Source organism: Chiloscyllium plagiosum, unplaced genomic scaffold (assembly GCF_037043375.1).
Source record: "Chiloscyllium plagiosum isolate Xiang-an unplaced genomic scaffold, Cpla_swu_hap1 HiC_scaffold_28, whole genome shotgun sequence".
Taxonomy (NCBI): Eukaryota; Metazoa; Chordata; class Chondrichthyes; order Orectolobiformes; family Hemiscylliidae; genus Chiloscyllium; species Chiloscyllium plagiosum.
The window spans coordinates 37,864,507-37,887,871 of NW_028270166.1; the positions used below are offsets into that span (position 1 = coordinate 37,864,507).

Consider the following 23,365-nt stretch of genomic DNA (forward strand, 5'->3'; position numbering starts at 1 on the left):
TTTAAAGCTAAATCAAACACCTTTCTTCTGCTCTGTTATTTTTATTTTGTAGGCATGCAGTAGTTAGTCTGCTCTCAGCTCTTCTAACTTTAGAAAATGTACACGATGAGGTATCCATTCAACCTGTACTTGTGCCGATCATCTTAATAATTAGGGTAGGACTGTGGGATTGTGGACTTGCATTATGTCTCCATGTCTTTCTCATTGTATTGCCCACAGCTTTTCACTGAAGACACTAGCCCAGTGACGTATGCAATACTTCGTCATGATATTTTCCCTCTTTATGGTGTGGACCCTGACTGTTATACCCATGGCCTTGTCAAACCCAATCGTGGATGAGCAATGGGAAACTTGGAAGCAGGCATATGGAAAAAGCTACCTTAGTGTGGTAAGAAATCTGGGCTGAGCAGAGGATTGTGAGACCATGACATTGTTTTGAAGAAGTCAGCTTGAACTCTAATCCCCACCTGTTTGTTAATGCTGATTAGTCAGAACCAAAAAGCAAAGTTTCCACAAAATGTCCTTCTGTGGCGATTCAGATACTTAATACCAGCCAATAACTTGGCAACTATTGGACATTTCTTCCAAATTTGTAAAACGCGAATAATGACATGTTTCTCTAATTTCCTCCAAGGAAATATTGGGACGGTCAAACCAGTTAGCTTTAGTTCCATATTGAAAAGCCTGTTCTCTAGTTACCAACAGCATCACCTTCCGAACTGTGTGAGGCTGAACTGGAGTGCTTGTACCTGTGGAGAAATATTTACCCGCTGGATCAGCTTCTGATCATATATCTCATCATGATTTCAGTCAGAAAAATGCTACCTTCTATACCCCTTTCACCTGACTTGTGTCCCAATATCATTGAATGTTTCTCACTGTCAAAGATTATTTACAACACTCCTGTGTTTCACCTTGTGATAATATATATTGTTAAACTGACCATATGAACACAAGTCATTGCTTGTTGTATTGGTGAGAAGCAGTAATTATGATATAACAAATTAGGCTGCCTTTCCACTTTTTAAAAAACCTATATTTGGACTTTACCAAGTAGGTTGAGGAAAATGGAAGTGTAATCTACAGCAGAGTGGCAGGAATGGGGATTTTGGAAACACCTTTGTTTTATGTCTGTAGCTTAAAGATAAACAGAACTCAGTTGGGTGCGTGGTAAGCTCTCACTCCGCTAGAGTGCATTCATGGTGCCTATTATCCAACTCATAGAACCCCTACAGTGTGGAAACAGACCATTTGGCCCATCAAGCCCAAACTGACCCTCTGAAGAGCATCTCACCCCCACCCTATGACCCCTGCATTTAGCATGGCCATGCCAACTCATCTGCCTTCTTTTGGACTGTGGGAAAAAAAACAAAGCATCTGGAGGAAACTCATGCAAACACAGGAAGAATGTACAAACTCCCCATAGACAGTTGCCTGAGACTAGAATCAAACCCAGATTTCTGGTGCTGAGAAGCAGCAGTACTAGCCACCATGCCACCCTAACTTTTTTGACTTCTTTGCTCATAATGTAAATCTCAGATTGAAATGAGCCAGGCCCGTTGTCTTGCTGCCCTGTGTGCTGTATGTAATCTTTTTCCAAAATCATGGCCTAAAACTTATTTGGTTTCCCCTTCTTTGTACCTGATAGTTTTGATGCCAGTTTTTTCTACTGTAGCTGACAGTAAATACTGTCATCTCCTACTCGAACATTCAACTGCCTTCACTCATTTGAAGAAACACTCCATTTGTAACTTCACTAATTTCATTGGGCAATTGATGCTATGACCATTATATTGCAGTAACTCAATATTTTTGTAGGAGGAAGATCTAGTCAGGAGAGAAATTTGGCTGGAAAACTTGGAGAAGATCGCAGCTCACAATGCTCGATATCATCAAGGAAATTCCATGTATGAAATGGCCATGAATGAATTTGGAGACTTGGTGAGTGATAGCAATGATAGAGTGCCATACTTGCTTCTTTGGCACTGTGAGTGATGGAGAATCACTTGAGCCCAATTAAGTGAACCTATTTTCCTGGGACAAAAATATATCAGCTGGAAATGTTGCTATCTCCATTGGGCCAGCTGTTGTCTTCAACTCTAACTTATTTTGAGCAAAACATTGCCATGATTCCAGTATCACTACATACAGGTTCAGTAAGAAAGCCCATCAGAATAACAAAGACTAGGTAATGAATATGGTCTCGTCAGCAATGTTCATGTTCTGAAAATAAAGTCATAGAGTCATATAACATGGAAACGGACCATTTAGATTAACCAGTCCATGCCAAACATCATCCCAAACTAAACTAGTCCCACCTGTTTGCTCCTGGCTCATATCCCTCCAAGTCTTTCCTATTCTGTACTTATCCAAATGTCATTTCAATGTTGTAATTGTAACCAGATCCACTACTTCCTCAGGAAGTTCATTCCACATATAAATCATTCACCGTGTAAAACTTTTGCCCCTCTTGTTTTCTAAAATCTCTCTCCTTTCACCTTAAAAATGTGCTCCCTTGTCTTGAAATCACCCATCCTAGGGAAAATACACCTATTATTAACCCTTTCTATATCTCACATGATTTTATAAACTTGTATTAGGACTCCCCTGAATCTTCTATGCTCCAGTGAAAAAATTCCCAGCCTATCCAACCTTTCTTTATAACTCAAACCTTCCATACCTGGCAACATCCTGATAAATCTCTTCTGAACCCTCTCCAGCTTAATAGTATCCTCCTATAACTGGAAGACCAGAAATGAATGCAGTATTCCAGAAGAGGCCTCACCAATGTCCTGCATAACCAAATTGAACTTTAACCTAATTCCTTCATTTTCTAGTTGAAATTTAAAAATGACTTTAATGTTAGCTATTATTTTGTTCCTTTATTTTTCCAGTTTATGTTAAGAAGGAATTTAATCTTAACTATTACCTTTTTTAATTTTTTCTACTTATTCTGTGAAGTAATGTGAAGGTAGTGAGTGTTGTGCCCTTATACAAGATAGGCTGCAAAGAAAAACCTGGGAACCCTAGACCAGTAAGCTTAACATCTGTGGTTTGTAGGTTACTTGAGAAGATTCTGAGGGAATACATCCATTTAGGAGGGTTTGACTAGGAGTAGTCAGCATGGGTTTGTGCATGGGAGATCATGCCTCACAAATTTGTTAGAGTTCTTTGATGAAGTGACCAGGAAGGTTGATGAGGGCAGGGTGGTAGATGTAGTCTATATGGATTTCAGTAAGGCCTTTGATAAGGTTCCACATGATAGGCTGCTGTGGAAGGTTAGATTGCATGGAATCCAGGGGGAGCTGGCAAATTGAATACACAATTGGCTTGATGGTAGGAAGCAGAGGGTAATAGTGGAAGGACGCTTTTGGACTGGAGGCTGGTAACTAGTGGTGTACCTCAGGGGTCGGTGCTGAGCCCATTTGCATTTGTTATCGATATCAATGATTTGGATGAGAATGTACAAGGCATTATTAGCACGTTTGCAGATGACACTGAAATAGGCGGTATCGTGGACAGTGGGGAAGGTTGTCAGAAATTGCAGCAGGACCTTGATCAGCTGGGGAAGTGAGCTGAGAAATTGCAACTGGAGTTTAATGTAGATAAGTGTGAGGTCTTGCATTTTGGCAAGTCAAATCAAAATAGGAGTTTCATGTTGTATGGTAGGCCCTTAAGGAGTGTAGTGGAACAGAGGTACCTTGGAGTTCAGGTACATGGTTCTCTGAAAGTAGAGTCACAGGGAGACCTCCAAACAGACCCCAGCACCAAGGATATATTTCCCTCCCCTCCCCTATCAGCTTTCCGTAGAGACCACTCCCTCCGCGACTCCCTTGTCAGATCCACACCCCCCACCGACCCAACCACCACTCCCGGCACCTTCCCTTGCAACCGCAGGAGGTGCAACACTTGCGCCCACACCTCCCCCCTCACTTCTCTCCAAGGCCCCAAGGGAAACTTCCATATCCGCCACAGATTCACCTGCACCTCCACCCACATCATCTACTGCATCCGCTGCAGCCGGTGTGGCCTCCTCTATATTGGGGAGACAGGCCGCCTACTTGCGGAGCGATTCAGGGAGCACCTCTGGGCCACCCGGACGAACCAACCCAACCAACCTGTGGCACAGCATTTCAACTCCCCCTCCCACTCCACCGAGGATATGCAGGTCATTGGACTCATCCACCGCCAAACCACAACAACCCGACGGTCGGAGGAGGAGCGTCTTATCTTCCGACTGGGAACCCTCCAACCGCAGGGGATGAACTTGGACTTCACCAGCTTCTTCATCCCCCCTCCCCCCACCTTGTCTCAGCCGGATCCTTCCAGCCCGGCACCGCCTTCCTGACCTGCAGTCTTCTTCTTGACCTCTCCGCCTCCACCCTACTCCGACCTATCACCCTCACCTTGACCTCTTTCCACCTATCACATTTCCAACTCCCCTCCTCCAAGTCCCTCCTCCCTACCTTTTATCTTCTCCTGCTGAACACTCTCTGCTCATTCCTGAAGAAGGGCCTGTGCCCGAAACGTCGAATCTCCTGTTCCCTGGATGCTGCCTGACCTGCTGTGCTGTTCCAGCAATAAAGTTTCAACTTTGATCTCCAGCATCTGCAGACCTCACTTTCTCCTCACAGGGAGACAGGGCAGGGAAGAAGGCTTTTGGCACACTGGCCTTCATCAGTCAGAGCATTGAGTATAGAAGTTGGGAAGTTATATTGTAGTTGTACAGGATATTGGTAAGGCTGCACTTGGAGTGCTCAGTTTTGATCACTATCGGAGGGATGTTATTAAACTGGAAAGAATGCAGTAGAATTTTACAAGGATGTTGCCAGGACTCAAGGGTCTAGGTTGTAGGGAGAGCTAGGACATTTTTCTTTACAGTGTAGGAGACTGAGGGGTGAATCTTATAGAAGTGTATAAGATCATGAGAAGCATGGATAGGGTGAATGCACTCAGTTTTTTTCTCAGGGTTGAGGAATTGAGGACAAGAGGGCATCAGTTTAAATTTAAAAGGGAAAGAATAAAAGGGAACCTGAGGGGTAACTTTTTTATACAGAGGATGGTACGCATGTGGAATGAGCCGGCAGCAAAAGTGGTTGAGGTGTGTACATTCACGACATTTAAAAGGCATTTGGACAAATACATGGATAGGAAAAGATTAGAAGGATATGGCCAAGTGCAGGGAAATGGGGTTAGTGTGGATGGACATTTTGGTCGGCATGGACCAGTTTGGACCAAAGGGCCTGTCTCTGTGCTGTAGGCCTCTATGACTCTAATGCTTAACTTTTTAACTCTCATTTCTCTTACTACTTTGTACCTGAGTTTTTTTATACCTTGGTACCTTTGTACCTAAGATGTAGCTGTGATTGGCGACATTATACACTTTTCACTGTATTCCTGTGCTGCTGTGCTTGAGGGCACGTGATAATAAAATGCGAATGTAAATCTAAATCAAAATCACAATCTCAATCTAAAATAAACTTTGGAGAAGGGAAATGGGAATACGGAAGAATCAGAAAACGCTTTGTAGACTATTTGGCAAGTTTGAAAATGTAATATATCTCAATTAGCCACCCTTTCAATCATCTACCTAATTGTCTTTTACAAATTGCTGTATTCATTTCTCTACTGACTTAATGGGCAATCTACACCATACATTAATCCCCTCTGTGTGAAATAAGTTAAACTGTTTTTGACTTCCTATTTAAGCCCAGGTCTTTTGGTTCCGAAATCTGTGACAATTTCAAGTATGATTGGTTTCAATTTATCTTTCTTTAGGATTTTAAATCTTTAAATAATATCCTCAATGATACTTCTGTCCTCCACATAACTTGCTCACTTCTTTGCTACACTGGGGGCCAGAATGTATTAGCTAGATAGATAGAGAACTGGCTGGGCAGCAGGAGACAGACAGTTGTTGTAGACAGGAGTTTCTCAAAATGGAGATCCGTGCTGGGATCACTGTTGTTTGTGATATACGTAAATGATCTGGAGGATGGCATAGGTGGTTTGATTAGCAAGTTTTCAGAGGATACTAAGATTGGTGGAGTAGCAGATAGTGAAGGGGGCTGTCAGAGAATGCAGCAGAATATAGATAGACAGGAGAGTTGGGCAGAGAAATGGCAGCTGGAATTCAATATGGGCAAATGTAAGGTGATACATTTTGGAAGATCCGATCCTAGAGTGAACTATACGGTGAATGGAAAAGCCCTGTGGAAAATTGATGGACAGAGAGATCTGGGTGTTCAGGTCCATTGTACCCTGAAGGCAGTCAATAGTGTGGTCAAGAAGGCATATGACATGCTTTCCTTCATCAGACGGGATATTGAGTACAAGAGTTGGCAGGCCATGTTACAGTTGTATAATACTTTGGTTCGGCCACATTTGGAATACTGCATACAGTTCTTGCCACCACATTACCAAAAGGATGTGGATGCTTTGGAGAGGGTGCTGAGGAGGTTCACCAGGATGTTGCCTGATATGGAGGGCATTAGCTATAAAGAGAGGTTGAGTGGATTTGGATTATTTTCATTAGAGAGATGGAATTGAGAGGGGACCTGTTTGACATCTACAAAATCATGAGAGGTATAGACAAGGTGGATGACAAGAAGATTTTTCCCAGAGTGGGGGACTCAATTACTGGAAATCACGAGTTCAAGATGAGAGGTAAAAGTTTAAGGGAGTATGCGTAGAAAGTTTTTTATGCAGAGGGTGGTGGATGTCTGGAATACATTGCCAATGGAGGTGGTAGAGGCGGGCACTATAGCATCATTTAAGATGTTTCTAGACAGATACATGAATGGGCAGGGAGCTGACAGATATAGATCCTTGGAAACTAGGCGACAGGTTTAGATGGAGGATCTGGATCGATGCAGGCTTGGAAGGCCGAAGGGCCTGTTCCTGTGCTGTAATTTTCTTTGTTCTTTGATCTGAGAGCTTTAACATTTGAATGTACTGAATTGTTTGTCTTCCACTTTCTGCAGTTTTCAATGCCTTGTTTCTCTTACTGCAATATTGCACCCAGAATTGTATATCTCAACATATCTCCATTTTTAATCAATGGATTTTCAATTTAGCAAATTGCCAATTCACCTCAGTAGCTTGTCTTGTATTATAATTTTTATTTTGTGTGGCCTGCTATCAAAAATCTTGCTAAGCACCAAAAATAGTTCACTTTCACTGAATATATATTCACTTCCATTAAAATCTCCACAAATTTTAATAATTAAGGATGTTGTGCCATGAATTGTCCACTAGCTCCTTCATCATGATCTCCTCAGTCAGTATGTCATTTAATACTTTATCTAAAACAGATATTATATTTTTGGGTTGCCCCTATATGCTTTTTGGAAAAATAAATGTTCTGCCAACAATGTTCAAGATCCCCAGGAAGCACTTGCGTTTCTTTATTTAAATAAAAAAGAGCTCGTTCTTGGCATTCATCCATCAGGCACCCCATCTATTCCATTAACACTTTCAGCTTTTTGATCACTGCCTTATCAAATACTTCCTTTTATTTTTAAACCAAGAAAGAAACAGTTTGTAATATTTTCCACTCCTTGATCATTTGAAATTGTGCCATGATGAGACTTTTATGATACATTTCAGTGGCTTTAATGTTACTTATCTCATCTTTCTGCTTCAAATAGTGGATTTGTTTTTGCAATAGTTCCTGCTATCCAAATCCTATTTCCTATTTCCTATTTCAGCCCTTCTGAACAGTTTTCCTGTTGCCATTATCTTGTTTTTAACTATGACTCATGTTGTCCAGCAGAACTTTACTTTTCTTTCATGGGATGTAGAAGTCACCAACATGGCCAGCATTTGACATTCATTCTTAATTGCCCTTAATAACAGCTCATATTTTGCCCATGATCTATGGTTTGATTCCATGAGTCTTGTGGCTCTGTGTATTAAGTGCTGACCTTGTCTCCTCTAGTAGCTTGGAACCTATAACTGTCTCCCCTTACATATGAATGACTGTTGTCTGATTTGAGGTTTCTGCAAAGTTTTATTGACACCATTGTGGATAATACTGTTCTCTGTAAGCACATTTCACATTAGCACAGACTATTCCATCCCTTCTTCACAGTCTCTTGCACATGACTGCTAACATCACTGTTAGATCTTGATATACATCGTTATCTTATATCCATTCTCATTTTACCCCAGTCTCCACATTTCCTAGACTCTGTCTTTCATCCAGTTTTGCTTTTGATACTGGTCTTCCCTGTGCATGCTATTTGAACCATTTTCTGCTTCCATTGAATCTTACAGTCCAGCTCAGTTTCCTGATCCCACTTCTCACAATGCGTCTGTCTGAGGATAGGTGTTTCAACTGTATTCAGTTGACCTTCAGTCCTAGGCATAATCTTAAACTATACCAGAATACAGTCACTTTTGCCACAGCGTTCTTCAGCTGTTGTAGGGCAAGGCTCACAATTCAGGACGACTCAGTAATCTTTTAGCAGTCTTTTTGTACCGCCCCACCCCAACACACACACACACACACACACACACACACGGAAGTCTGTGTGAAGCTCAGATGAAGAGTCATCTAGACTTGAAACATTAGCTTGCCCTCTCTCCATGGATGCTGTCTGACCTACTGTGATGTCCAGCATTTGTTGTTTTCAGTACCGATTCCAGCATCTGCAGTAATTTGCTCCTACATGGAAGTCTGTTAGCTTGGCTGGCTGGTTTGCGATGAAGAGTGATGCCAATCACGTGGGTTCAATTCCCATTCTGACTAAAATGACCACTGAGGGCCTGCTTTCCTCACTTCGCTCCTTGCTTGAGACAGGGTGACCCTCAGGTTAACCTCACCACCAGTAATCTCTCTCTAATGGGAGAGCAGCTCCATGGTCCTCTGCATCTATGGGGATGACCGCATACATTCAAGCATCTGCATGTTGCTCCCATTAATTCGAGTTGCTAGTCCCATTAATCATTCGTAGTTTCAAAGATATTGCCCCGTCAATCACTCCAGGAAGTCTATTCCATTTGTTTGGGTGATTACTTCCTCTTGCAGCTATTCTTACAAGTTGCTCCTTCTGTTCCCATTATATATAGTCCAAGATGCACACCCAGGACAATGACACTTGAGACTGCAACATCTTAATATTGTGTCAAGCACACATCCTGTGTTCATGACTTACAAAGGCAATTTCACATGTAAAGTTCTGGGCTTGCCTTCATTGTTAGGTCAGCAAATGTGTTTTACTTGTTGTAACTATATTGGTGTTAACATTTTCATGGGGTGTGTGCGATAATGCAATGGAACAGCAGTTGTTATTTTTAAGTGCTGTTAACTTGGGTCAATAGCAAAGAGTGTCATTTAAACCTGGACAAACAAGTACCATTGTGTAGACTAATTGCACCAACTGTTTCTTGGTTAACATGTTTGTGACATCCATCCATTGTGTCTGCGTTGTATTAAGTTTGTTTCAGCTAGCAACTGGTTTATTTTCGAGTTTAAAAAAATCCCACTAATTCCAGAAAAATAACATTTGGCTACATTTAATATGGTCAAGTTACAAACTTTGTTCACAGCCCAATTACTTGTCTCTTTAGTATTGGTGCATTTTCAGATAAATGCTTTCATAATGAAGGATTGCCTATACTGTGACCTCTATTATGTTTGAAGATCCAATACAACAGTGCCTCTGATTATAGGAATTTGTTAGTTAACTGTCAATGAGTCAGAGAGTCATACAGCACAGAAACAGACCCTTCGGTCCAACCAGTCCATGCTGAACACAACCCAAAACTAAACTAGTTCCACTCGCCTGCTCCTGGCTCATATCCCTCCAAACCTTTCCTATTCATGTATCCATCCAAATGTCTTTTAAATGTTGCAATTGTACCCACATCCATCACTTCCTCAGGAAGCTCATTCCACATGTAAACCACCCTCTGTGTAACATATTTACTTCTCATATCAATTAAATCTCTTTCCACTCAACTTAAAAATGTGCCCTCAGTCTTGAAATGCCCCATTCTAGGGGAAAGACTGCTGCCATTAACTCTATCTATATCTCTCATTATTTTGTGAACTTCTACAAGGTCGCCTCTCAACCTCCTGTACTCCAGTGAAAGTGTCCCAGCCTATCCAGCCTTTTTTATAATTCAAACCTTCTATACCCAGCAACAGCCTGGTAAGTCTCTTCTGAACCCTCTCCAGTTTACTCAAAACATGGTTTCATTCTGAAAGCACTTGCAAAGATTCTTGATCTATTCCTAGAAATTGAAGTAAATTATCCATGACAATTATCCCCATTTCTCTATATGCTTCTTTGACTTCAAGTTTCTTGATTTAATCTCCTGCTCTGACCTGTTGATCTACAACAGACACCAGGAGTTTGCTTCTTTCTGCTCATGTCTCTTGTCTCCCTCTCCAAGACTTCCACGTTTTGTGTAACAAGATGAGCTCGAGAGCTCTATCACTATTATCGCCAAACTTGGATGCAAATTGCAAACATAATTGAGACACGTGGAATTGAAATTGTTTGTGAACAAATCAATTTTGACTTTGCATAGTTTGCTGATATAGTGTCATTGGAGGTATCATGCAACTCTATCTTCCAGACACCAGCAGAGTTTGTACAGTTGTATACTGATGCAACAATGTATGAAATGGCAAATTACACAGATGAAGCATTCTCAGATATTGAACTAGAAGAACTGGAAGAAGTGGAGGAAGTCAGGCGTATGCCCAAAGAAGTGGACTGGCGTCAAATGGGTTATGTTAGAGGTGTAAAGAACCAGGTACCTATAACCTTCTCATGCTGTCTGTTCACTCTGTGCAGGAAGGTTGTTGCTTGATTTTGATTTTGTTGAATGATGCTTCTTTAATATTTTAACTCTAAGGAATGCTCATGAATGACCATTGCATACTTCAATATTTTTTACAATTTTCAACCACCTTATGTTTGAGAAACGTTAGAGCAGTATTAAATAGGCAGCAGGAGGAACAACTTATAGAGTTGGTGGTTTTTTTAACTGCCAGTAGGTGGAGGCACTAAGAACAGAAGCAAACAATTGGGGATAATGTGTCCGATTCAGACAGACAACATGGACGTACAGACAAATGCTAAAGGGGATTTGCAGTAAAGTGGTAGTGCCCGTAATTCTAGCCTAGAAAGTCCAGGTTAAAGTCTCACCTGCCGTGCAAATGTGCTACAACATGTCCAAACAGGTAGTTTACAAATAACTTTAGAGTCTTGCGGTGCACTGGTAGTGCCTCACCTCAGGGCCAGTAGGTCCACATTTAAATCTCACCTACTTCAGAGTTGGCATGACATATCTGAACAGGTTGATTAAAAATAATGTTATGCACAGAAACATGTTGGTGCAGTGACAGGGTCCTTACCTCAGGGCTAAAAGGTTTGGATTCAAGTCAGGGATGGTCTTGGAGATGTGACACATCATGTTCAGACAGGTTGTTTAAAAAGATTTCCTTTCTGATAAACTCATTTTCATGTTCGATTTTTCATCTTTAACAAAAGCACATATATATATTCAGGGTCCTGATCTAACACTTTGAGTGCCTGGCAGATTAGCGTCATACAGTCATACAGCACAGAAGAAGACCCTTCAGTCCAACCAGTCCATGCTGACCATAATCCCAAACTAACCTAGTCCCACTTGCCCATGTTTGGCCCATATCCCGCCAAACATTTCCTATTCTTGTACTTCTCTAAATGTCTTTTAAACGTTGTAACACACACGAACCACTCTGCGTAAAAATAAATTGCCCCTCTATCTTTTTCAAATCTTTCTCCTCTCACCTTAAAAATATGCCCCAGGGTCCGGAGGGGAAATTAAAATGCACAAAACCAGCTTACAAGTAGACTTCTAATGCTTACAAAGTCATGAAGTCACTTGCTTCAATACCATTGATAAGGTGTTCTTTTATGGACATTCTTATAGTGAGGTGAAGGGACCTATCAGAAGAAAGAATCCTTTTATTTTTAAATTTTTAAAAAAAATTTAACAATTTTACTAATCAATCTGTTCAGAATTGCTCTTACACACTTGTGGAACAGGTGGGATTTGAACCTGGACATCCAAGGATAAGAACATTACTACTGTGCTACAAGAGGGCCCTAAATGGGGACAATGCCATGACTCCGATGCTGGCCTGCAGCACCAATGTGCTTATTGAGGCAGCCCCCACTGAGAGGAAATCCTGTCCTTGAGAACTGCCAGCCAATCAGATTGCATAGGGCTGGAAATGGAAGGAGGACCACCAAGGAGCATTTTTTTGCTGGACAAGCTGAGTCTAGGGTTTCTTGGGTAGGGAATGACTGGGCACCAAGGGAGAAGGGCTAGAAGCTTGGGTTGCAAGGAGAGGGTCAGTGGGGGCAGAGAAGGCAGTGGGCGTATTTCATGTAAACTCCTTCTGTACTTCCTCCAACATATTTGCATTCATAGAATCCCTTGAGTGAAGATACAGGCCACTCAGCCCATTGAGTCTGCACTGACCTGCCGAAGAACATCCTCCCCAACCCTATACCCACACTTACCATGGCTAATCCACCTATTTTGCACACGCCCAGACATTATGGCCAATTTAGCATGGCTAATCCACATAAACTTGCACATCTTTGGACTGTGGGAAGAAGCCAGAGCACCCAGTGGAAACCCACACAGAACAGGAAGAACAAGCAAACTCCATACAGTCACCCAGGATTGGTATCGAGCCTAGGTTCTTGGTGCTATGACACAACAGTGTCACCCTTCCTAAAGTGTAGTGCCCAAAATTGTGCTCCAGTAGAGGTCTATGTTCAGTACACGTTCAGTAAAACTTGCCTGCTCATAGACCCTACTCCACTATTAACAAATCCTGAGGTTGTGTATGTTTTACTGCCAATTCTCACCAGCTGCTCATGATTATCCCCCTTCCTCTTTCTCACTGCATACTCTAATTCATCAAGTTTTTGATTCTTAAGCTATGCTGCCATCTTGAAATGACATTGTGAGGGACTGAAATATGATGCTGTGCCATTTAGGCATCCAAAAGTGGAAGGGGTAAGGTTGTGGCAGTGGTTGATCTCGAACTGAATATTTTGCATGAATACATTCCAGGCCTGTTCACATCTGTTGGCAATTACAGTCAAGGCAAAGGTCTGGTTAACTATTTGGATTCTCTTTCAATCAAAGTGAAGAGGATCATGAATAAACATCTGTAAGTGTTTTTCACATTTGGCGATTTATCTGCTCTGTCTGCAGGGTTCATGTTTGTCCTGTTATGCGTTTGCTGCAGTTGGAGCTGTGGAAGGTCAGTTGGCCAAGCAAAAGAAACAGTATGTGGATCTGAGCACGCAAAACATCATTGACTGTTCCGATGAATTTAAGAATTATGGGTGCGATGGAGGTTTACCATATCGTGCCTTTAAATACATTAAAAAATACGGCATTGAATCTGATCAATCGTACCCCTACCAAGCAAAGGTACATCTTCTGCCTGATATTCTCTCTATTTCATACAATATAACTTGACTGTCAATTATGAGTTCTGAAAGATATTCTGGTTTAAGGAACAATTTCATTGAACCTTTGCAAACACAGAAGTCACCTGAATCTGAGTATTTTCATGCGTAGTGCCAAGCAAATGTCATTTTGATTATTAGCAGAAAGAATGTCCTTCATTCAAGTGTATCATTGGACTAAATCTTTCCTTGTCCATGCTGCTGGTCTATCCCTATTTTTGAATTATATCACATTTGAATGATCCTTCCACCAAATATTTGTAAATCATCAACTGGGAAATGCTAACCCGTTGAAGACATCCATCAATCATGTTTAGTGTTAATTAATTGGGACCTCAATGCCAGTGTTATATTTGAGCTTGATACTTCCCTTATTCAATATCAATAGAAAACCATCTAGTAGGGATTGTCAATAATGACCAGGGTTGGAAGCATTGACTAAATTTCTACTGGGCATCTGCAGCACTTTCAAATACTATCCTAGCTGAGACTAATTAACTTAATGCAGAGTAGAAATTAGCCTGTCAGTGAAAAATAAAAGTCATGATGATTTTGGTGGTGGGAAAGTCGCTCAGTTATTTGTGAGACCACTGCTGGATAAGAGAAAAGAGAAATAAAGAAACAGAGATTAGCCTGTGGCTCTCTGTCATGCACCACAGAGATGTTCAATGAATAAAAATTTCAAACAATTCAGCAGTTCGGAGTCACGTCTGAATTGGAATGTGATTTGTGATTTTGGATGTAATGAGCTAATGGAAAGGTGGGTCTTAATGTGGTTTCTGAAGTTGGAGGAATGTAGCAAAGCAAAGAAATTTAGAAAGCGAAAGTAGAGGGGTTGGGCCAGATGAGTCTGCCAGTACATGCTGGGTGAAAAGGGCACAGGGACATACCAGCACTGAGTGATGGAGAACGTGTTCAGAGGTATTGGAGGACAGTGATGCTGGGAGCTCATAGATATGTGGGATTTTGTATGTGATATGATGTTGACATTTATTGACAATTCTTGTCTGCCAAGTTGCTAAACAGATTCTCATTTTAATTACAGCGAAATGATCAGTGCTCTTTCAGTAGCGCTAAAAGCGTCGTCACAATTAAAGGATTCCAAAGGTATAAGCATATTGATGAGAAAAGATTAGCTGCATTAGTGGCACGTGTTGGACCAATTTCTGTACTTGTTTATTCGTCACTTAATTCCTGGAGATTTTACAAGTCAGGTAAAGAAAATTCTAAAGTGGAATGAAGAACTGTTGATGCTGTAAATCTGAAACAAAAACAGAAATTACTGGAGGTCTGGCAGCATCTTTGGAGAGAAAGCAGAGTCAATGTTACGAGCCCAGTCACCTTTCTTCAGATCTGAAGAAGAGCTGAAACATTAACTCTGTTTCTTTCTCCAAGATGCTATGAGACCTGCTGAGTTTCTCCAGCAATTTCTGTTTGCTTTATTAAAGAAAATTCACCATGGTTCAGAATTAATCTCTCAATCTCACTGTGCAAGATGGGGAACAATTGGATATTACATCACCTTCATGCACAATTTGCAGACACAACACCTTGTAATTGAATTCTTGAATATTTTCACTTTGATACGTCTGTCTTTTGAAGTAATTTTTTTAAAATCAAATTTTCTCTTTTGATCAGTCTAGTCACCTTTTGCAAATGCTTTTTGTTTAATGGTTCTGGGACAAGTTGCTTGGTGAAAGATGCTATGAGAATGCAAAATCTTGTAGGTCTGCCTTTCAAACCTTGCTTGCTTGTTATTATCCAAGAATAGGAAGGCAGAACTATAGTTCGAAATTGTTTTCATTTACAATGCCACTGGAGTGATTGGAACCAGGCGGTTGACTATAAAAAGTCATTGATTGGGATTGTTAACCTGGGCCAATCAGGAAAGAGGAACAGGAGAATCAACGTTTCGGGCATAAGCCCTTCTTCAGGAAGGGCTAATGCCCGAAATGGTCGATTCTCCTGTTCCTTGGATGCTGCCTGGCCTGCTGCGCTTTTCCAGTGACACATTTTCAGCTCGGATCTCCAGCATCTGCAGCCCTCACTTTCTCCTCCAATCAGGAAAGCCCTGGCTGACCAAAAAACCAGGGGAATCACTTCGTGGGTCTGCTCCTGAGCCTGGCCAACCTGGCCATAAATAGGTCCAGGCAGCGGGCCGTGGAGGGGGTCGTTAGGGCCGATTGCCTGCCCCTTTTCCCCGGCTACGTCCGAGCCTGAGTGTCTCTGGAGAAGGGGCATGCGGTGTTCACCAACACCCTCGAGCTGCTCAGGGAGAGGTAGCACCGCAGGGAGTGGAGTGGAGTGCTTTATTTCCCTCTCCAACTCTACTTTGATTTAACCCCTTCACTGTTTGATTCGGCAGCAATACCCTCTGAGAAGGGCACTGCTTGTCACTGACCACCCTGGTGTTTCCTTTCTTCCTGGTAGTGGAAATTGAATAAAGATTTGTATACCTGTTGTCTTTCACTGTGTCTCACACCTTCACTCTCACACAACATGGATGCTGGGAAAACCTATAAGCACTATCGCAGTTAGGCGGTAGTGTGGGGATAAGGAGAAAAAAGAAAAAAAAATAACCAGATCTCTTTAGTTCAAGAGACTGACTCCAAACTGGCTGGCTATAGCCAGTGTACTGTGCACATGTAAATAAAGGGTGAGTTGGTGACAGATTACTGGCGTCTATGCGTTTATTTCAGCTATCCTCCATTTTACAGGTATCTTTGATGATGCTGACTGCAATAATAAGAGAGTTGATCATGCCGTGGTCTTGATAGGATATGTGGATGCACCTTCAAGCAGCTACTGGATCATTAAAAACAGGTAACTATATCTACAAATTAAGAATTTAAGAAAAGCAGGCAGGATGGAAATCTTTGTTACCCTATGAAGTATCGATACTGATGCTGGCACAGACATTATTTAATTATCAAATGGAAAAAGGAAGCATTAAGAAGCGAACATATAAACAGAACCTCCTAAAGCATTTACGATTATGTAAGTGAAGCTAGTTATATCAAGATGTAATTGAATACAACACAATTCTTTCAAAGTGATTCATTTACTTCCTGTCGCCACCTTATGGATAAATGTGGGATAGCTAAACCTGTCCCAATGGGCGTAATCTCTTTGATTATATAGCAGTCAAGTCAACTGCCTGGCACTTATAGTTTGTGAGAGTATAATAATTGTAAAAGCTTATTCCTTCAGCTGCAACCACTCTATCTCATTTTTGCCGAGTAGTAAGTGAAACCTCTGTTTCCCTGGCTACCTTAAGTTGATTTAAAGATTAGAGACAAAGCTGATCTTTGATCCTTTCCCTTACACTGATTATGGAGAACTGCTCTGTCCCAGCTGTCAATCATTGTTTCCACCTTGCCTGAACATACTATCCCACTTCACAGGATCCAAAAGGCAGATGATGGCCAAGTAGTGTTACTGCTAGACTATTAATCCAGAGACACAGATAATATTCTAGGAAGCCAGGTTTAAATTTCACCGTGGCAGATGTTGGGATTTGAATTCAACAAAGTCTGGAATTAAAAGTCTAATGATGATCAAGAAACTGATTGCTTGGTGAAAATGCCATTGTAATCCCTGATGTTAAGGAAGGAAACTGCAGTTCTTGCCTGGATTGACTTACATCTGAATCCAGATGAACAGCAGTGTGGTTGACTCTCAACAGTCTTCTGCACAGTGGGAAATTAGCAATAAATGCTGGCCTAGTCACTGACACCCACATCCTGTGAATGAATTAATAAAGAAATCTATTTTTCAGATCATCTGCTGTACACTTTGAAATTCATCCTTGCATGATAGTTACAAACTGCTATGCACTGCACGTAATAACTCCTCATTGTCTCAAAACTAACCTTTTGTGTAAGAGTATACAAGGGACAAGGTGGCATAGTGGGAATCTTTCTAGACTAATAACCCAGGCCTCTGGGCTAATGGTTTTGGGGAATGGTCTCAAATGCCACTATGGCAGCTGATAGACTTTTCATTCAATAATCAATCTGGAAGGGAAGCTACTCTTGGAACTGGAGGCCATCTCATGAGTTTTCAGGGGGCAGCATGGTGGCTCAGTGGTTAGCACCAAGGACCTGGGTTCAATTCCAGCCTTGGGTGATGGCCTGTGTGGAGTTAGCACATTCTCTCTATATTTGTGTGGGTTTCCTTTGGGTACTCTGGTTTCCTCCCACAGTCTAAAGATGTGCAAGTTATGTTGGCCATGGACTATGCAGGGTTATAGAAATAAGGTTGGGTCTAGGTGGGATGTTCTTTGGAGGGTCAGTGTGAACTCAATGGGCTGAATGACCTGCTTCCATGCATAATGATTCCATATGTTGTCTCTCCCATTTGCTGCAATTATTCTAATAATTTGTCTCGATGGAATTGTAAATCTCCAGAAGTAAATTCTTTCTAAAATGAACCTAATGTCCTGCTGATAACACTACTAAAATTAAAACCAAAATGCATTCAATCCGAATGAAGAAATTAAAAATATTACAGAACCAAGCATACAAAAATCCTCACTGTCTGAATTTTGGATATGATTAGATTGGGTTTTGGATATTAACAAATATTTTTCCTTTTCTAGCTGGGGAACATCTTGGGGTGAGAAAGGATACATGCGCATGATTAAAGGCAAGAACATGTGTAGAATTAACTATAGTGCTTCTTATCCCATAATCTGAAGACTTTCAACTACTGCAACAAGAGCAAAATCATTCCTGGAGAAATTATTTTAGATAACATCATGTATTTAGCAACAAGTTTGTGTGAATGATACTGTAATTGAGCTATTTCTTGACCAAACATATAATTAAGATTATTTACTCCAGAGGGAGCTACATTTGTCTTCAATTGCAGTTTGAAAATTTTGTTTGCAATGATTTGTGTTTACTTTTTGGTGCTGCTTTGTTTCTATGGTACTTTTCATAATCAGCAAAATAAAAATTGAAATTATCTGACTTGGTCTACTTTGATTGAGAGAATGGCATATGAAGGACTTGATTTCCCAGGACTGTAAAATTATAAGATGTAAAAAAAAACTAAAGCCATGATTTTCAATTGCAAGCTGTGAATAGGAAAACCTCAAAACGAAATAGATGAGTTATACAGGAATGATATAGAGTTCATTGTAACCTTACAGAAGAGAGAGACAGTCAAACTCTGGCTCATTAAACCACCAAAAGAGACTTTATTCAAACAATGTTACAGAAGAAACATTCATGCATCCATCAATCCTGGAGTCAGGGGACTGTCACTGTTGTAAGGAGTTACATTGGAAACATAATTAAAGACATCCAGGCTTGTCTTCTCTATATCCAAGTCTGTAAACAACACTGATAACGAATCATGGAGTTGATTATCATAGAAGCCCTACAGTGCAGAAAGAGGCCATTTGGCCCTTTGAGTCTGCACCAAACTTCCATAGACCATCCCATCTTGATCCACCCCATGCCCATAAGCTCACATTTACCATGGCTGGTCCATCTAACCCTGCACATCTTTGGACTGTGGGAGGAAACCAGAGCACCTGAAGGAATTCAATGCACACTCGGAGAGAACGTACAAACTCCACACAGACAATCACCCAAAGGCTGGAAATTGAATGCCTGTCCTTGATGCTGTGAGGCAATAGCGCCAACCACTGTGCCACCCTAATTGGGTTTCAGACAAATTTTAGTGTGGTTTATATTACGGGGGCTATAAGCTGCATGGGTTTATGTGGTGGAAATTTGTGCAAGTTTCAGACAAACCTGTATAGGAGTGTTGTGTAAAATTCTAGAGAAGTCACAAGAGGATTTGTACATGGGAATGAATTTTGCCAATATTGGAACGAATTTGAGGTTGATCAGTACTTTGTGTATCTTTCTCATGTAATTCCTAGATTCAGAGTATCAAATTCAAAGGTGATGCTTGCTGTGACTTGGAGGTCGCACATAACCAAGATTAATCATAATTGATGGATGTCTTCAACAGGTTAACGTTTCTTGGTTAATGGTTTATAGCTGTTTGATGCATCATAGAGCAAACGATGTTATCATTCAGAAATGATCACTTTGAATTGACCAATTCTCGGAGGAAGAACATAGTGTGATGTAGCGCACAGAAAATGTTGAAACATTGTATGTGATAAGGAGATAAGTTAATCCCTATTTGCTGAAGCCAGAAAGGAAGTGAAATCACAATCCGAAGGAAACAAGACAAATGCTTTTCAAGACTTACGAAATCAAGCATTTCAAAATCAAGCTCTTGTCTATCTACATAGTATCACCCACTGTAACAGCTGCAATGTTCCATTGTCTATTCATCACAGAACTCAGAGACTGATCCATATATTTATCCTTCTTGACCTCATGTCTTATCTCTGATCTATGCTTTGCATTAACGGGTCTTCTCATGTTTCATAACTACTAAACTCGTTCAATTGCTCTGGGAGAAAGACATCCAGAAGGGATAAGATCTTTCTTTAATTAACCTTGATATGACCAATGGAGGGAATGGATAAATGGCTAAAAGCGAGCAAGTCCGTCCACCTGAGCAATTAGCTTTGAAAATTTAGGGGCAATCCCATATGAAACTTGAATAAAATCAGGGAATCTTGCTAAGAGACTGGTTGTAACAGAGCCATGGTTCAGTCATGAGGAGCTGATCTTGATGGAAGCCAATGCAAAAACAGGTGATGGCGCTGTTCTTAAAGATGCCCACACCAGCAACTAATGTTACCCTTGAAAGCCACAAATGGAACAGCTACTGAAGCTGCAGTGGTCCCTCTGGTGCCTGATTCACCATCCATTTGCAATGCTCCTTCTTGGCATTGGGGTTCACAAAGACTGGGTGTATGAATCCCATAGTCATTGGCCTCTCCCTCTCTCATGCATTGCCTTTGGAATAAACCTTCTGCCTTTGCTGCTTTCTTTTGCATCACTTGCTCAGAGTCCACCACAGCAATTTGCTTCCATTGTCCCTGTAAGGTCAATAGCATCTTTACGAACACCTGCCAATGAGTTCCCTGCCCCACTCTTCCACGAGAATCAAACAATCATAAGTTGACTACAGCATGGAAACTGGTTATTTCAATTGATCTGTCCAATTCCCTTTTCAGAACATCATAGAATCCCTACAGCCATTCAACCCATCAGGTCTGCACTGACCCTCTGAAGAGCCTCCTACCTTATCCCTGTAAACCCACATTTACTTCAGTTAACCCACCTACCCTGCACACTACAGGGCAATTTAGCATGGCCAATCCACCCTAACCTGCACATCTTTGGATTGTCGGAGGAAATCGGAGCACCCGGAGAAAACCCACATAGACACTGGGAGAATGTGCAAACTCCACACAGACAGTCGACTGAGGCTGGAATCAAACCCGGGTCTCTGGCGCTATGAGGCAGCAGTGCTAACCACTGAGCCACTGTGCCATGATAATCAAAATTTCCTCCACTGTTCTCTCAGGCAGTGTAAGAAATCTGCTAGATCTAGGAAGCTAATAAAATGAAAGTTGAAAGAAATTACAAGAAGATTGTACTGGGGAAATTAATGGGGCTGTAAGTGAACAAATCACAAGGACTTGTTGGTCTACATTGAAGAGTGTTGAAGGAGGTAGCTGCAGAGGTAATCAATGCACTGGTGATTATCAACCAGAATCCTATAGATTCTGGAATGATTCCTATGGATTGCAAGGTAGCAAATGTCACTCCAATATTTAAGAAGGTAGTGAGAAGAAAAACAGGAAATTACAGACTTGTCAACCTTATATCAGTCTGTGATGATGTAATTCCTTTAACAAGGTTATGTGTCCTTGTTTTTTTTTCAGAGAGGTCATAAAAGACGCAGACTACGAAAAGTCTAAGTTGAAAGGTTTTCAAACCAATTTGATTATAGCTAACAGATACTGCCTCAGACAAAAGGCTTTTAAGTTTGAAAGAAACACTTGTACAATGAAAGGGGAGTGGTCAGTTCTCCAAGCCCAGCTTTTCTCTGGTTTGGTTTGGCTCTTTGGCTATCCATTGAAGGCATTCAGGCAGTTTTTGAAGCTGTTGGACCCAAGAGAAGCAGGCCCATGCTGATCTTTCCTCTCCCTGACTTCTCTCCTGTAAGACCCTGTATTTGATTTTAACTTTTGGGCCAAGTGTGTTTATGGGGATTGTTGCAAGTATTTGGAACCGCAGCTATAAGTTGGGATGATCTGCTGGGTTTTCGGATAGGTTAAGTTATTCAGTATTCTGTTCTCTTTTGTTTGTATTTCATTCGGTAATCTTGTAAATAAATTCTGTTTTGTTTAAAACTAAGTGGTTAGACCAATTGCATCCCTCCTGGAATATCCTCATTACACCTGCTTCAAACAACTAGCAAAGTTAGGGCCCGGGCTACTTTCTTGAAATGTTTTGAGGGGCTCTGGCCTGGTTTTTAACAAGTATTAGGGATATTTCTAGAATCCATTCAAAAGCATCGGACAAATAAACACTTGATGCATAATGATCTGGTCTGGCTTAGCCAGCATGGATTTGTGAATGGGAAATGGTGTGTGATGAACCTGTTGGAGCTTTTTTGAAGATTCTGCATACAATGGATGCAACATACTTAGATTTTCAGAAGGCTTCTGATAAAGGCACCAACAAGAGGCTGGTTAGAAAAATTAAAACTCATAGCATATGAGGCAATGATTTAGAATGGAATGATGACTGGCTTGCAGACAGAAAATAGGGTAGGAATAAATGAGTCACTCTCATGATGGGAGGCTGTGACCCATCCAATACCGCCAGGATCAGTGCTAGGGTTGCAACTGCTCCCAACATATCTCAAAGATTTGGAAGTGGATACCAAATGTAATATTTCCATATTTGCAAATGATGCAAAACTAAATAAGAATGTATGTTGTGAAGCAGATGTAATGTGGCTTTAGGAGGATTTGGAAAGGCTTTTTGAATGGACAAGAAAATGGCAGATAGACTATAATGTGGAAAACTGTAAGTTTAATCACTTTAATTAGAGAAACAGATATAAAGAGTCAAAAGTCACTGAAGTCTAACTTGCCCTATTAGGAAGTCTAATGGATTGTCAGCCTTTATTGCAAAGGTATTTAAATGCAGGAGTAGTGAAGCCTTTTGGTTCGACTGCACAGAGAATATTGTGTGCAGTTTTGGTCTCCTTCTCTCAGGAACTAAGTCTTTTCCATGTGGAAGGATCCACACACATGACCAGACTTGTTCCCAGGATGGTGGGACTGTCCTTTGAAGAAAGTTTGTGAAAACTCTAGAATGAGACTTGATCTCACTTTAAAGGGAGTATGGTAGATGCTAGTTAGATGTTTCCCCTGGCTGGAGAAATCTAGAACCAGGTGACACAATTTAAAAGTATGCCACTTAGGTCTGAGTTTCTGTTTTTGTTCACAGGGTTATGAGCCTTTGAAATTCTCTACCACAGAGAACTGTGTTAAAAAATCACAACACCAGGTTATAGTCCAACAGGTTGAATTGGAAGCACTCGCTTTTGGAGCACTGCTCCTTCATCAGCTGATTCCACAGTGAACTGTGAAAGCTCCATCTCTGAATATGTTTAAGGTACAGATTGATAGATTTCTGAATCCCGATGGCATACAGGAATCCTGGGGATGGATGGGTAAAGGCACTGAGGTGTTCAAACAACCATGATCATACTGAATAAGGAGGCAGGCTCAATAGGCTGAATATCCCATTGCTATTCCTATGTTCTGATTTAGAAACCTAATCACTCACTTTGTAAATTCATTTTCGACGTGTTTCTGTTACCTCCTTTGTAAATCACCTTTAATTTGTGCTCTCTTGCTCTCAGTCCTCTACCGATGAAAACAGTTTCTTGCTATCTACTCTGTTTACAGT

At 41.1% G+C, this 23,365-nt stretch overlaps 1 protein-coding gene across 1 annotated transcript; it reads left to right on the forward strand.

Annotated features, from left to right (window-relative positions):
• Positions 1 to 265: 265 nt before the first annotated feature.
• Positions 266 to 18,190, forward strand: LOC122565546 (cathepsin K-like). The gene is made up of 7 exons (XM_043721599.2): positions 266 to 388; positions 1,819 to 1,941; positions 10,588 to 10,767; positions 13,234 to 13,455; positions 14,539 to 14,707; positions 16,211 to 16,316; positions 18,094 to 18,190. Exons 1-7 carry the CDS (start codon positions 266 to 268, stop codon positions 18,188 to 18,190), a joined length of 1,020 nt encoding a protein of 339 aa, XP_043577534.2.
• The last annotated feature ends 5,175 nt before the right edge of the window (positions 18,191 to 23,365 follow it).

Bases quoted from the DNA above. Each gene is read 5' to 3' on its own strand.
- LOC122565546 (XM_043721599.2), top strand. From the start codon at position 266: ATGATATTTTCCCTCTTTATGGTGTGGACCCTGACTGTTATACCCATG. The intron at 13,456-14,538 runs GTACATCTTCTG...TTTTAATTACAG, and splicing joins CGTACCCCTACCAAGCAAAG to CGAAATGATCAGTGCTCTTT. The intron at 16,317-18,093 runs GTAACTATATCT...TTCCTTTTCTAG, and splicing joins TACTGGATCATTAAAAACAG to CTGGGGAACATCTTGGGGTG.